At 45.3% G+C, this 14081-nt stretch overlaps 2 protein-coding genes across 4 annotated transcripts; both read right to left on the bottom strand.

Moving 5' to 3' along the window:
- Positions 1 to 449: 449 nt before the first annotated feature.
- Positions 450 to 4529, bottom strand: LOC121058741 (zinc finger and BTB domain-containing protein 8A-like). 3 transcript variants are annotated; one of them, XM_040534659.1, is made up of 4 exons: positions 4192 to 4529; positions 2216 to 3203; positions 1114 to 1283; positions 450 to 838 (listed from the first exon to the last, which is right to left on the bottom strand). In XM_040534659.1, exons 2-4 carry the CDS (start codon positions 3171 to 3173, stop codon positions 509 to 511), a joined length of 1458 nt encoding a protein of 485 aa, XP_040390593.1. In that variant the 5' UTR covers positions 3174 to 3203; positions 4192 to 4529; the 3' UTR covers positions 450 to 508. The 3 variants fall into 3 exon arrangements, with proteins under 3 accessions (XP_040390593.1, XP_040390595.1, XP_040390594.1); XM_040534661.1 differs by lacking the exon at positions 4192 to 4529 and adding an exon at positions 3895 to 4013; XM_040534660.1 differs by lacking the exon at positions 4192 to 4529 and adding an exon at positions 3422 to 3588.
- Positions 4530 to 6645: 2116 nt separating this feature from the next.
- ZBTB8A (zinc finger and BTB domain containing 8A) lies at positions 6646 to 12814 on the bottom strand. Its single transcript, XM_040534666.1, is given in 5 exon segments — positions 6646 to 10808; positions 11212 to 11381; positions 11881 to 12411; positions 12414 to 12763; positions 12765 to 12814. Coding segments are annotated over 5 exon segments (1434 nt in total). The 3' UTR covers positions 6646 to 10475.
- Positions 12815 to 14081: the final 1267 nt, after the last annotated feature.

Consider the following 14081-nt stretch of genomic DNA (forward strand, 5'->3'; position numbering starts at 1 on the left):
CAGAACTATAAGAAACAGATCAATCAGAAAACAAAGCTGCAGTACAGCAGGAAGAATTCTATTTGTTTACTCCTTTCTTAGGAAGTTTAAGTGTATATACATGTTAATTACAGTGTCAACAAAATTCTTTTACTTTTCTGAGATGCTTTTGTAAGACTTTTTCAAAGTAAATTATCTTTTTTTTTTAAATCTATGTAGTATAGAATCTTCCTTGTGGAACTGTAAAATAGTTTATACTTTCATTATGAACAGGAGCTCTGTGTAAGTCTTTGAAGAAATATAAAGCAATTTTTCTAAATAGTTTCCAGATAATAAGTAATTTCTGGATGATGTTTAGAAGTAGTTACACTGTTGTGTGTCTGTGAGTACAAAGCAACTTGTTTGTAGCCCTATTTTGTTTCTTACAACATAACTTTAACAATATTTAATGAACTAATAAACCAGCATTAGTTGGTAGAACACAAGTAATTTAATCTTGAATACAGCAATAACAAATATACAAATATATCTACCTAAGATTTGGTTTCACCTTTTCATCTGCCTCATTCGGAGTATCATCATTAACACGTCGGACAACCAAGTTATACGGTTCTTCCTCCACTGTTTCATCATCTGATTTGTGTTCCTCTTCCAAAGCCCAACTGGAATGTTTGTTTCCTGTGGGGGTGACAGGAGAATGTTCTGCATCTAAATCGTCAGGGTTGCTGTCAAAATTAGCTTCTGCTAGACACTTATGGCACAGTCTGTAGCGTCTTGTTCCTTGCTGAACAACACATCCTGTTAGGTCAGTTACGTGCCGCTTGCATTTTCTGCAGATAAGTTTGCCGGCTTGATGTATCTAAAAGGAGATTTAAAATTTGAAAAGGTCAGTGCTGAACCAAAGACAGTTTTTTTTATTTTTATTTTTTAAATAAAAGAAAAAAGGAAAATTCACTGGATTGTTCTAAAAAGTAAAGGTAAAAATCAAGTTTTCCAATGTAAATACTGATAATTGAAGTTGATACGCAGCTAGGACACTTTTCTGGTACTAGTTATAGAAATGACCAAACAGCTGGTACCAATGAAATCTTGGGCTTTCTTTCCTAGGCTGAATCTCCTGTTGACATGGCGTACCGTTTGGAAGTGGTTACGTAAATGCTCCAGTCGAGTGAATCTCTTCCCACACGCTTCGCACGGGTACGGTCGCTCCCCTGTGTGACACCGAAGATGTCGCTTCAGGTCTGCGCGTCGTTTTACGGTGTGCGTACAGAAGGGGCACTTGAATCGCATCCGAGGTAGGTCATCTGTCACGGAGAAACACAGGTAACGCGTCAAACACCACAGTCTCTCTTTACACAGTAGTTGGTTATTTTTAAGCTTAAATAAGCAGCAGGTCATTTTTCCTCTGGTTTGTCACTACATAAAAAAAAAATCACGAAATATAATCCCTAGAAAACAGTATTTGATTGAGTATGTTCGGCATTTGATGATATAGTCTTCCTTATTCCAGGTGTTTAATTTTAGACATACAGATGATCATGAATACATAGACGACAATGTATATTGTAGCTGACTCTTGCGTCAGCTAATACTTCAGAAATTAGGTATTTGTAATCTCTGTAGTATAGTAGGATTTTAAAGTCTTAAAATTATGCCTTTATTATAAGCTATATTAGATTAGTTTCCAAAATAATATGTGTAAGAATATACCTGTCAACTTCATTCCACCACCTCAGACACATGCTGCCAGTTCACTAAGAGCTTAGACGCTTTACGTAGTGCGGCCAAGCGATCGTGAAGTTCTGGGTTGGTTTGCACCTTAAGGGAAATGCAGCACGGCACCAATGCCAGGAACCTTCTCTTGTAAAGAGCACAGGATCAGGCTGAACACCTCTACTACTGCCAGATACCAGGGGCGTTACAAGGGTGATTCAGTCCTTCAGGTCCCTAAGTCAATTATGAACCCTTTAGGCTTCATAAAGCTCCATTTAGGTCCAAATAATCAGGCATGTATTATTTTAACTACAGAATACCTGGGTCAGGCTCTCTGATTCTAATTCTCTTGCCCTGTTCCAGCTTCAAAGCCTCTCATTCTGCCAGGCGCTACAATAGAGTAAGTAGTAAGTCAGTCATCTGCAAGACTAGGCATCATTTTGGTTCTCAAGCAGCCACACAAGATTCTCTCATCTGACTTCTAAATAAAGACCAACTTTGCAAAATCGTATGTATTTTTTACCTTCATTCCAACTACTCATAACACCTAAAACTGTGGGCACTGAGGTGTACAGTTCTTCTGCTTTTAATTCCATGAACTCAGGAGAAGTTCGCGAAAGTTCTTGTTCTAGCTGAGCAACAGACCACCTCTTCGGTATTACTTCTGATTCGTGATTATATCCATAATCATCATGATCAACATCGTTCTCAGCATCAAATTCAGCTTCCTCTCTAGCCCGAGGGAGGTGGCTAGAGTCTGCTGCATTACAACCCTCGCCAGCCCGCTCGGCTTTGTTTGATTTGTACTGCCCAACATCACGTGTCTGGGACAATCCTAGATGCTTTCGGCGCTTTCTCGTTGAGCTCTGTTTTCTGCCCCTCTTTGATAGCTGTGTTTCTGCCCGCTGAAGAATCACCTGCGAAGACAGGTAGCTGCTGTAACTACTCCATGAGTTTTCATTCACCATATTAGCCTTTTCATCTGGAATTGAATAGGAACGCCTTGGGTTGCTCTTTGCTTTTCTCCTCGACCGATAAAGAGTTGGATGAGCAGGTTCACTGTTGGTACTTTTGGCTGAAAGGCTAAGGTATTGATCCTTTTCCTTTTCATTAATATCCAGAGAGGATTTAATGAATGTCTTGCAGACATTAAGAATATCTGTCATCTGCAGATAGCTAGCAGCTGACATGACTTCGATCACATTTTGACCGGTTAAAGGCAATATGCCTGAATACACAAAGTCCAGGATAACCATAAATGTCTCTGGAGAGAAGACCTCAAAAGTAGCTATTGTTGGCTGACTCGTTTTGGAACTCTGTGAAAGCAGCATTTTGAAATATCCACTACTGGCAAACAGGACATTTCGATGTGCTTTGAAGACCTTCCCCTCCACCAGGATACTGCAGTCGCAAAATAAGTCTTGCTTCCGTTGCTCATTTAACTGCTCTAGGAGGTGAAACTGATGGGAAGAAATCTCCATTCCAGTGAGGGAGTAACAGGAAATCTTGCTCTAAAAAAAAAAAAAAGGCATAATCATGACAATCTAAAACTAAATCGATGTTGCTGAATCCTATTTTAAGAGATGAGCACTATCTTTAAAAACATGAAAGCTGTACGCAGCATCACATGCCCCATATAGCTCCACCCCCCGCCCCGCATAATATAGCCGAGTACATTAAACAACTCTAAAAGAGGTGAAAAGATGCCTCGGCAAGAATAGCGCATAACCTGAAAGTTCAAGATTGCATCCGAGAAGACGGAAAGGATTCACGGACAGGACAGAACCCAGTCAGCCCTTCAGCAGCACGGACTGCCGCGCTCCGGGTGCGAGTCCCTGCCGTGCTCGGCCAGCCGCGGGCAGCGCCTCTCCCAGCACCCGGCCGGGCTCCCCCGGTCCCGGCAGAGGCTGCCGCCGCTCACCCCGCCCCGGCCGCTCGGCCCCGGCAGCCGGAGACGCCCGGCGGTGCAGGGCCCCCCCGGCCGGGCGCGGCTGCGGCTCCCCAGCGGCACGGCACGGCACGGCTCGGCACGGCACGGAGCCCGCAGCCCCCCCCGGAGACCCGGCTCCCGCTCCCCGCTCAGCCGGCGCCTCGGGCGCTCCGCGCCGCCCGGTGCCCGGCGCGGCCCCGCTCCCGCTGCCCGCGGCCGCCCCGCGCTGGCAGCGCCCCAGCCCGCCCCGCGCGGCCCCTCTCGCCGCGCACCCGCCGCCCGCTCCCGCGCAGCCCTTTGTTGCCGCGCCCGGCTCCTTGCAGCCGCGCCCGGGGCTGCAAATGGCGCCCGCGCGGCTCCCCCGCCGCTCCGCAGCCCGGCCGCCCGGCGGCCCCCCGCTCCCGGCGGCTCCCGGCGGCTCCCGGCGGCTCCCGGCGGCTCCCGGCGGCTCCCGCGCCCCGGCGGGCGGCGGAGCCGACGGACGTCCCTCGCCGCAGCCCGCTCCAGGCTCCCCCGGCCCCGGCGCCCGCTCCGAGCGGCCGGCGCGGGGCTGCGCAGCCGCCGCTCACCGGCTGGGTTCCGCGGGCGGCTGCCGCTCGGCCGGGAGGAGCAGGCGGAGGATGCGGGGTCCCGGCCCCCGCTCGGGGCTCGCTGCGGCTCACGGCGCCGTGCTGGTCGCGCAGCCCCGAGCCCTGGCAGCCCGAACGTGAGAGAAACAAAAGGTATTTGCTGACGTGGGCGTTGGACAGAGACGCCCGAGGGCTGGGGACACAATTAAAGGGGCAACGCACCGATTGCAGGCGCAGCCCAGCAGCTCCCTCCGCCTGCTCGCCCCGCAGTCTGGGCTGCTTTCCTCTTCCCACACCCACATGCTGCCCAGGAGGCCCGCTACCTTACCGTATACAATGCACTGCTATTGTTAACGGCACGGCTAGATAGCTTTTGCGTGTGGAAGGAAGGCGCCACCTGAATGGGAAATATTTGTAGTTCTGTGCAGTAGGATATATTGTGTTACTCAATACAGCAGCATTTTTATAATAGGAAAGTTTTGTATTCAAACAATGGAGGACATCCAAAACCAACGTACTGCAAGTGGGGGTGCAACAGTACAGGTATTTTCTTCCTCTTCCACGTGGATAAAATAATCAGGATGCCTGTTCGAAGACTGTTTCAATCTCGTTGCTTGACATCGTCAAATAATTTTGAGAAGGGACCTCTGGAGGTCGTCTGGTATAGCACCCTCCTCAGTTAGGCTCATTTAGAACAGGGTAAAAGAACAATTGCCATTTTCCCAGTTAAAAAAAATAATCATATTGGAATGTGACATAGAACTTCATTAGGGTTTCATTTAGTACAACAGCTAGACCAAGAGACAGAAATGTTTTTCCTTCAACTCTTCCCAGCTCTTCCTTAAAATTTCTTTTGTCCTGTGTTTAACATTTGTGATGCAAAAACGTGTGTTGATGCACAGAAATGTATGTTATAGTGACCCTGCTACCTAATGGAAAAATTACACTGAATGTCTGCAGGCAAGGACTGGATGATTATGACTCTTTGTTTCAAAACTCAGCCCTTTTTGCTAGAATTAGTTTTTTTTTTCTCCTTTCGTTCTCATTTATGCTGCCTTCCTAATAGCAACCTTCAAATCAACTTCAGACTTCTCTGAGATACTTCAGAAAAATCAACAAGTTGGTGTTGGAATGTCTGTACTAGAATATGGAACTACTGCCCTTACAATTCTGCTGCACTTATCCATGTAGAAACTTAAAAGGAATGTAGAAGTAACTATTCTGGGTTTATAACTCGTGTTTCTCTACCTTGCAAATCATTAGAAGTCCCCACTGCCAGCTTAACCAGATCGTATATGTAGACTGCTGGCCTCAGCGGTCCACTGTTATCGTTTCTAATGAAGTTGTAAATTCATTAAATAAACCCTGAGCACATGTGCTTATGCTAGTCTGACTGCTAACTTTAACCTAAAGACTTAGGTTAAAAAATAAATAAAAATAGCTATAATCCTCCCTTAACTCTGCTAACCCTCAGCAGTTGAGATTTTAGATAAGATACTGAGCTATACAGCACTGTTGTATGCTAACAGATGCTAATGACTGTCAGAGAGGGATCCAGGAACAGTCCTTGATTCAGCTGTAGCCAGATGGCAGGTCAGGCATTTTTCAGCTTCATCAAGGTCAATTTAAATAATAAATGGAGCTGAAGATATAGTGCTATTAGCCCCTGTTTAGGCTATCTGAAGTTCAAAGCCAAGTACTTCTGCAGACTATAGAAACCAAAATATAAGAAATGTAGACATTGGCATAGCTAGGGAATGGAATAATCTCTGACAGTGACCAGATGCTTCAGGGGAAATGGAATATATTCCATAATAGTTGTACATCCAGCAGAATTATTTATATATATATATATATAATTTTCATTGAAAAATTGAACAAGAGTGCCAAAATCATGGAGGATGGCGTATTTCTTCTGAAGAGCCAGGAGTAAAGAAAGGATTATACATGCAGCAGTCGCTGTCAGTATCTAATCAATTTTTCTGCTACAGAGATCTCTGGGGCTCTCAAATATTTCATAGCTCACACTAAACAAATATATTTGCATTTTTTTTCATCTCAGTTCTTCAGAACTGGAATCGAATATACCAAATGGTTGGAAAGGGACATTCATTTTGAGCTTTTGGGTGTTTTTTTGGTATTAATTGTGAAAATAACAGCTGAAAGCCTGTCTTCCCAAACCTTTAAGAAAAAGTGTCTTTTTTGGGGGGATAATAAATACATAACTTTAGATAATTTAATGGAAAACAAAAATTTGGGGTATGATATTTATGCAGCAGTTGAAGGAGAAAACAAAATCAAGTATCACATAAATCATAGGTTTACCTGGCATGAGGAATTGCTTATGAATTACCTGAAACAGGAGAAGGAAAATGTTTTTGATTCCATGTTTCAGCTTTTTAAAGAACAGCAAGATAGCTGCCAAAAAATAAGTTAAAGCTGAGACACTAAATGGAGGATGATGAATCTATGTCTTTTACTCTTGACTGTGGTTTTGTGAACACAATAAACACAAACCAAGCAAACAGAGGCAGTCTTTCAATGACAAAGTACAGACAGAGGAAAGGGACAAGGAACCCAGGATTGCACAGAAAAATAGAGGTATAAGAGGAATGTTTCTTGAAGTTGACACCCACCACCTAATCAGAGTAAACAAGGAATGGAAAAGCAGAAGACAAGAGAATGGCATATTGAAAACCAGTGAAGATCAAAATATGCATTAAGAAGTAGCACTTAAGAGCATTCAAAGCAATCAGAAAGAGTCATGATGAAGATGAAAAATGTACAAGGAAAAATGAAAATAATAGCAAAAATCAGCAATCATAGAACTGCTGGTCATAGGAGAGCTCTGAGCGTCTCCAGTCCCACCTCCCAGAGGAAGAAGGCTAGCACCAATGTTGGCTTGGATCAGCCATGCTTTGTCTAGCCAAGTCTGGACCACCTTCAAGGGCAGCGATCTAGGAGGCTGCTCTCTGAACTGCCTGTTCTAATGCCGCACTACAATTTAAACCTCCCAAACTTTGACTTGGATGTACAGCGGCAGTACGGAAACAGAATCTGAATGGATCAATATCAGCAGAAGTCAATACAGTCCTATACAGCCTTCTCTAGCATCTAAAGATAAAATCAGGTGTCTTTCTAGTGACCTGACAAAGTTCTAAAAGCATCATTCAAAACAGTTATTGTCAGGTAAATTAAATTCTGTGGGAACAATCCTTTATGCTCTTTGCTTTCCTCCTTGGAGAAAAAAAAGAAAACGTTACTTCTGCTAATGAGCAGCCTGTGAGCCTGACAAGAGTATGAAGACAGTTATCAGAGGCAATGCAAGGAGATTAAAAGAAAACAAAACAGGGTTAATTTCACTTAAAGAAAAACAAGCAAAATACATGACTGGCTATGTAAAATGAAGGACATAGAAAACATAAGGCACTTAACGTTTCTTGTCTTGTAATACAAAAATAATGGAACAACTGAAATTAAAGCAACAAATGTAAAAATGGTAACCTTTTTAAAATATAAAACATAACTGACCTGTGGGTATCGCAGTCTTGGGCTAAAACTCCAAGCTTAATAAGATACTTTAAAAATGACTACAAATATTTGAATATTTGAGAATAACAACGTATAAAAGCAGTAAAAACCCTTGTTTGCCAAGGCAAATCAGCAATTAATTTGCCTACGGTTAATGTCTTCATATGGATAGATTGTTCCATTTGCCCATTATAGCCACTTCACATCTTTTTTCTGAAGCCTCTGGTCCTCGCTATTCTTAGATTTACAATCTAATTAAATTGAGTATTGATCCAGAAATCCCTTTGCTTCTAAAAACTCCCTCAGGTATACAAGAACACTTAATAGTCTCACCTTTGCAGTTGGCAGTTAAGATTTCAGGCCTAGAGTGACACTGTATTTCCCCTTCCCCTTAATCAGTCCCCAAACACAGGCAGAGACTAATCCCAGTTACTTTGTACTCTGGGACAGCAGGCACTGGTACCTAGCATTTATTGTGCATACTGCTTAATTTAAAGGGAAATGAAAAATCTATTAAATTCTATTTTGGCAAGCATTTTCTCTCGAAATTTGCAATTGATTGAAGTTATTCTGTATTCCTTTGTATATTTCTTTGTTCTATATTTGATTTAGTTATGGTTGCCTGTGGAATATTTCTTAACCATTTAATATTATGAATTTTAGGAGTAATAAGCTCCAAGAAAATAACTAGCTGTTTTCATGTCATGTCCATTTTGTGGACTGCTGAGCAAAGGGAAACATAAAATCACGGCAAGTTTGTTTGGAAAAGATGTTTTCATACAGCTCATCAGAAAGTTTGGTAAATTCTCCCCTTTTTCCTCCTCTCCCCCCATGGCTAAGCCAATGGACAGTAATTTCTGTAGGAGCAATAAAAATCACTTCCCAGCTGGACAAATGGAAAAAGAATGGTCTCCTTGGAACAAACAGACTGGGTGCTGCTCGACACCCTGCATGTTTGAGGGAGGTGCTTAGTGCTTGCACCGTCAACTTAGGATGTGCTCCAGCTCTCAGTTGTGAGGCACCTAGGCTGGCCATCTGCAGCCTGGTAAGAAAATGCTGCACACTCTGATAACGATAATAACAAGGCTATACAGTTTTTACAGAAATAAAAATAAAATAGTGACTTTTTAGCTGTCCCTGGGAAGAGATTATATAGTGTTTATATATGTAATTGCTCTGTAATTAACCCCAGGTTTCAGCCAAACATGCTTACAAAATTGTTAAAAAAAAAAAAGACAAAGCTTTCTAAGCCTGTACCCATCGAGTACAATGATCACAACATGAAGACTAGTAAAACTCATTTCTGTCCAAGAAAATGCTGAGTAAAACCATCCAGCAGCATACTTCTCCTCCTCTCCTCTTTGTGGTGCTGGTTAAGCAGAACTCACCAAGTTAGAAAACAAAGTGACTTAATTTTGTTTTAAAAGGAAACTTCTTCAACATTAATCTCATCTCTTGTAGTCTAATTGTAGGTAAAGTTAAACAAATACGATGTCTAGAACTTTCAGTACGTATTTTTCACTGGCATACAGCACAGACTGAAAAAGGTTGGAACGTGTTCTCTTGGTGACTGGGTGACTTTGGGAATATATAAATCGATAAGGACTCCATCTTAAAACTCACCAGTTTAAATTGAGGGTAGGTCAATACAAACAAGTAGTCAATGGTTTCAGATGTAAAATGTCATCAGTTCCATTTCTAATGATAGAGTATACACGCTATACAAGTTGGCTCTGCCTCCATTAATGGTGAATAAAACAGGGAACAAAGAGAGAACACAGCAGCCAAAGTAACCTTGTCAGGATTGTTTCGTTCTTGCTGGCATTGAGAAGATGCCGCTGGCATTGGCAACACTGTGGATGCAGGGCTACCAGTCACACCGCTTTGCCACATTTGAGATGTTTATCAAAAAAAAAAAAAAAGGTATTTTTACCAATGGCTATTAAAACACACTCCAGTCTGAGTTCCCTATTTTCAGAATGAATAAAACATCTACTGGCATCAATTACTGATCCATATTCATAACCACTTTATCTCTGATGCATTGACTGGGACTAGCATTCATGTATTTATTTTCCTGTAAGGAAATAAGTCTTGAATGATGATCTGATAAAGATTCTCCTTAGAATAATTTTTACAAGAAAGTGCTTTTCCAGATATGCGCTAAAAAAAATTATACACTTTTTCTTAATTCTCTGCCTGGCTTTTCTAATCATAATGTGAAGACTTCATGAAATTTCATGGAAGATTATCTTCATTTCTGAATGCTGAAGAGCAGTTGCCTTTATATTCTACAGTGGAGATGGACGTGGTGGGGTACTTAGACTTTTCTCATCACTGGGAGATACCACATATAAAGCCAACATCTCTAAAAGTGTAAAAATTGGGTAATTTACAATGGTGTGCGACTTCTTTTTTTAAAAAGTATTTAGACCCTACCCCCATGAAAGAGGTTTTGAGAAGAGACCCATTGTCTACTACAAAAAGTAGTAGGCTTTTATCCATGTAGTACGTCAGTGTCCATGTTCAGCCATCATTTCATTCAAGAATGGATTATTTCTAGTGAAGAAAAGTATGGGTATTTCAATAGCAAAACTCAGAATGGACCCGATGATACGTCCATAAACATGCAAGTCTGGACCTGTTCAAGAGAAACCAATAAGTCTTTGTACAATAACAACAGGCTGGTGGAGGGCTTATGGTCAGGACAGGAATTCCATGTAAAACAGAGAACGTACTAACGCTCATCGCAACTACCTAATGCTTGGTTTTACATCCTTTTCGTCTGCTTCATCCTCACTGTCATCAACCTGCTGAATGACCAAGTCGGATGACCCATCCTCCACAATCTCCACATCAGATCTGTTGTCTTCCCCATAGTGCCACCTGGAATCCTTATCCCCATCTGCTGGAAATTCAAGGGGTGCTTCAGCCTCCAAGTCAATGCGAATACTGTCTATGCCAGCTTCAGCCAAGCACTCATTACAGAGTCTGTAACGTCTTGTCCCCTCTTGGACCACTTGTCCTGTTAGCTCAGTCACGTGGCGTTTACACTTTCTGCAGATAGGTTTACAAGCCTGATGAATCTGGGAAAATTGAAATTAACAAATTTGATATTTTATCCAGAGAGAAGTGTTTTTTAAGATCACAAAAGTAGGGCTGGAGTAGCATCAAGTGGTAGCATTAACTCCTTTCAAGGAAGTCATCAAACTTTAAAAATAAAACAATCATGAGTGCTGTGATTGTCCACTTAAGCTCTATTACAGGACTTACGTAGCACACTGCCTTTGCAAACCATCAATTAACAAAGAAATGCATCCCCTCTCATAGGAATTATGCTTCTAATTGACTTAAACAAAACCAGCTTAATTATCTACTACCTCTTCTTATGGGAGTCAATATATCAACCAGATACACTTGTACTGTGTTTAATTATACCGAGACAGATTTACACATTAAACAAATCATGCAGTTACTAAAAATACATACTGTTCGAAAATGGCTACTTAGGTGATCTAGCCTGCTAAATCTTTTCCCACATGCCTCGCAAGGGTAAGGGCGCTCTCCTGTGTGACAGCGAAGGTGACGCTTTAGGTCTGCTTTTCTTTTCACCACATGAGTACAGAACGGGCACTTGAACCTCATCCTGGGTAGATCATCTGTTAGGAAATAATTTGATTTAAAAAAAAAGTCATAACACATCTAGTCATGCTCTAGGAAACTGTATTCTAGTTACGAAAAGCAACAGAAACAGAATAGAAAATCACTCCTATTTTTAAAAAATATAGGTCTTTTCAAATACAAAGACTTTGTGTTTTCCTATAAATCACACAGGAATGCAACAAAGGAAAAGGAGTGGACCATTAGCTATATTAAAATGAGCTTAAAAAAACAAGATAATCATGAGTCTAGAGCTGTAGAGACACTAAAGATTATATATTTTGAAAGACTAGTTTGATTTAATTCCTTCGTAATTATTCCTTTATTCATTTACTTCATTTATTCATAATTACTGAAAAACAGAGCTTCGCTTTCCAAGCTTACATTTCTGGAAAACGGAAATGTATTTCTGGTAAACGCACGCTCTTTCAGCAATGTGTATTTCTCACTGACACCAGATGATTAACCGATGATTGCAGCGTTAAAACAAACTCTTACCTTCAGCCCAGCCTCCCATGACACCTAGAATTGAGGGCATGCTCGCATACGGCTCATCTGCTTTTGAAGACTTGGATTTACTCGAAGAACGGGGTGATTCGTGCTCCTGCTGTGACACAGCCAAGCTTCTTGATATCACATCAGACCCTTGACCGTACTGGTACCCCACATGAGGAGATTCAACTTCTGTTTCAATCTGAACTTGCTCCTCAGACTGAGTAATGTGGCCAGCAGGCTCAGCAGCCCTGTCCTCCAGTTTGCTTGATTTATAGTGAGGGATGTCAGAAGGTTGCTGTAGTCCCAGGTGCCGGGATTTCTTTATGGAATCCTGCCTTTGGTCGTGTTTGGACAGCTGTTGCTGTGCATTTCTTTGAGAGGCTGGATAGTAGTTGAAATTGCTCCAAGCGTTTCCACCCATCATGCATGTCCCTTGATCTGGATTTAAGTGGGAATGCGGGGGGCTGCTTTCTGCTCTCCAGCCAGCGCTATACAAGCAGGATCGGTCCACGCCATTTGAATTTACCTCTTTGACAGGCTGAAGTAGCGATCCTTCTCCTTCTCACTGATGTCTAGTGAAGACTTAATGAACGTTTTACACACGCTGATAACGTCGGTCATCTGAAGATAGCTAGCAGCCGACATGACTTCAATGACATTCTGACCGGTGAGGGACAGTTTGCCTGAATACACAAAATCTAGGATAACTGTAAATGTGTCAGGAGAAAAGGCCTGGAAGGTGGCTGTCGTTGGCTGAGTAGTTTCCTTCGAACTCTGTGAAAGGAGCATTTTGAAATACCCGCTGCTGGCAAACAGCACATTTCGGTGTGCTTTAAAGACCTTTCCCTCGACCAGGATATTGCAGTCACAGAATAAGTCCTGCCTGCTGCTCATTTAGTTGCTGCAAGAGGTGAAACTGGTGAGAAGAAATCTCCATTCCAGACAAGATGCAAGTCACTCTAAGAAATATTAAAAAAATTAAAAATCAGAACCTTGATCTCAGCATTGTGCAACTCCATAAAAGACGTCAAAAAACAGTTTTACAGATATTTTGAAAAAAAATATATAAATAGACTTAAAATTATAAATCTGTTTAAGTTACAATATCCCCGATCATTCATCCTTTTCCAAACAGAAAAGCCCCTAGGGATGGCAGAGCCCGGTACGCCTGACCACGTTATTCGCAGCCACGTCTGTGCTCCAGCGCGGCGCTCGGACACGCGAGGGATGCGGGATGCGCGCAGCCCGCCGGGAGCCGCGCAGCGCTCGGACCGGAGCCCAGGCGCCGCGGAGCCCTCCGGCCGCCGAGCTCGGACGCTGCCCCCGTCCTCGGCGTGCCGCTGCCGCACCGCCCGGGCCCGGCTCCCCGCCGCCGAAGGCGCCACGAGCGGGCACCCGGCGGCCGAGCCCTGGGCGGCCGCAGCGCACCCGGCCGGGCTCGCCGGCACCGGCAGAGGCCGTCGCCGCTCACCCGCGCCCGGGCAGCCCGGGACGCCCGGCGGCGCAGGGCCCCCCCCGGCAGGCGCGGAGCCATCTCCGGCTGCGCGGGCGCAGCACCGGGCACGACGCCGCTCCGGCGGCTGCGGCTCCCCAGCGGCACGGCACGGCGGCACGGCACGGCACGGCACGGCACGGCACGCACGGAGCCCGCAGCCCCCCCCGGAGCCCCCGCTCCCGCTCCCCTCAGTCGGCGCCTCGGGCGCTCCGCGCCGCGCCGCCGCCCGGTGCCCGGCGCCCGGCGCGGCCCCGCTCCCGCTGCCCGCGGCCGCCCCGCGCTGGCAGCGCCCCAGCCCGCCCCGCGCGGCCCCTCTCGCCGCGCACCCCCCGCCCTCCCGCGCAGCCCTTTGTTGCCGCGCCCGGCTCCTTGCAGCCGCGCCCGGGGCTGCAAATGGCGCCCGCGCGGCTCCCCCGCCGCTCCGCAGCCCGGCCGCCCGGCGGCCCCCCGCTCCCGGCGGCTCCCGGCGGCTCCCGGCGGCTCCCGGCGGCTCCCGGCGCCCCGGCGGGCGGCGGAGCCGACGGACGTCCCTCGCCGCAGCCCGCTCCAGGCTCCCCCCCCCGGCGCCCGCTCCGAGCGGCCGGCGCGGGGCTGCGCAGCCGCCGCTCACCGGCTGGGTTCCGCGGGCGGCTGCCGCTCGGCCGGGAGGAGCAGGCGGAGGATGCGGGGTCCCGGCCCCCGCTCGGGGCTCGCTGCGGCTCACGGCGCC

Source organism: Cygnus olor, chromosome 23, assembly GCF_009769625.2.
Source record: "Cygnus olor isolate bCygOlo1 chromosome 23, bCygOlo1.pri.v2, whole genome shotgun sequence".
NCBI classification, from domain to species: Eukaryota; Metazoa; Chordata; class Aves; order Anseriformes; family Anatidae; genus Cygnus; species Cygnus olor.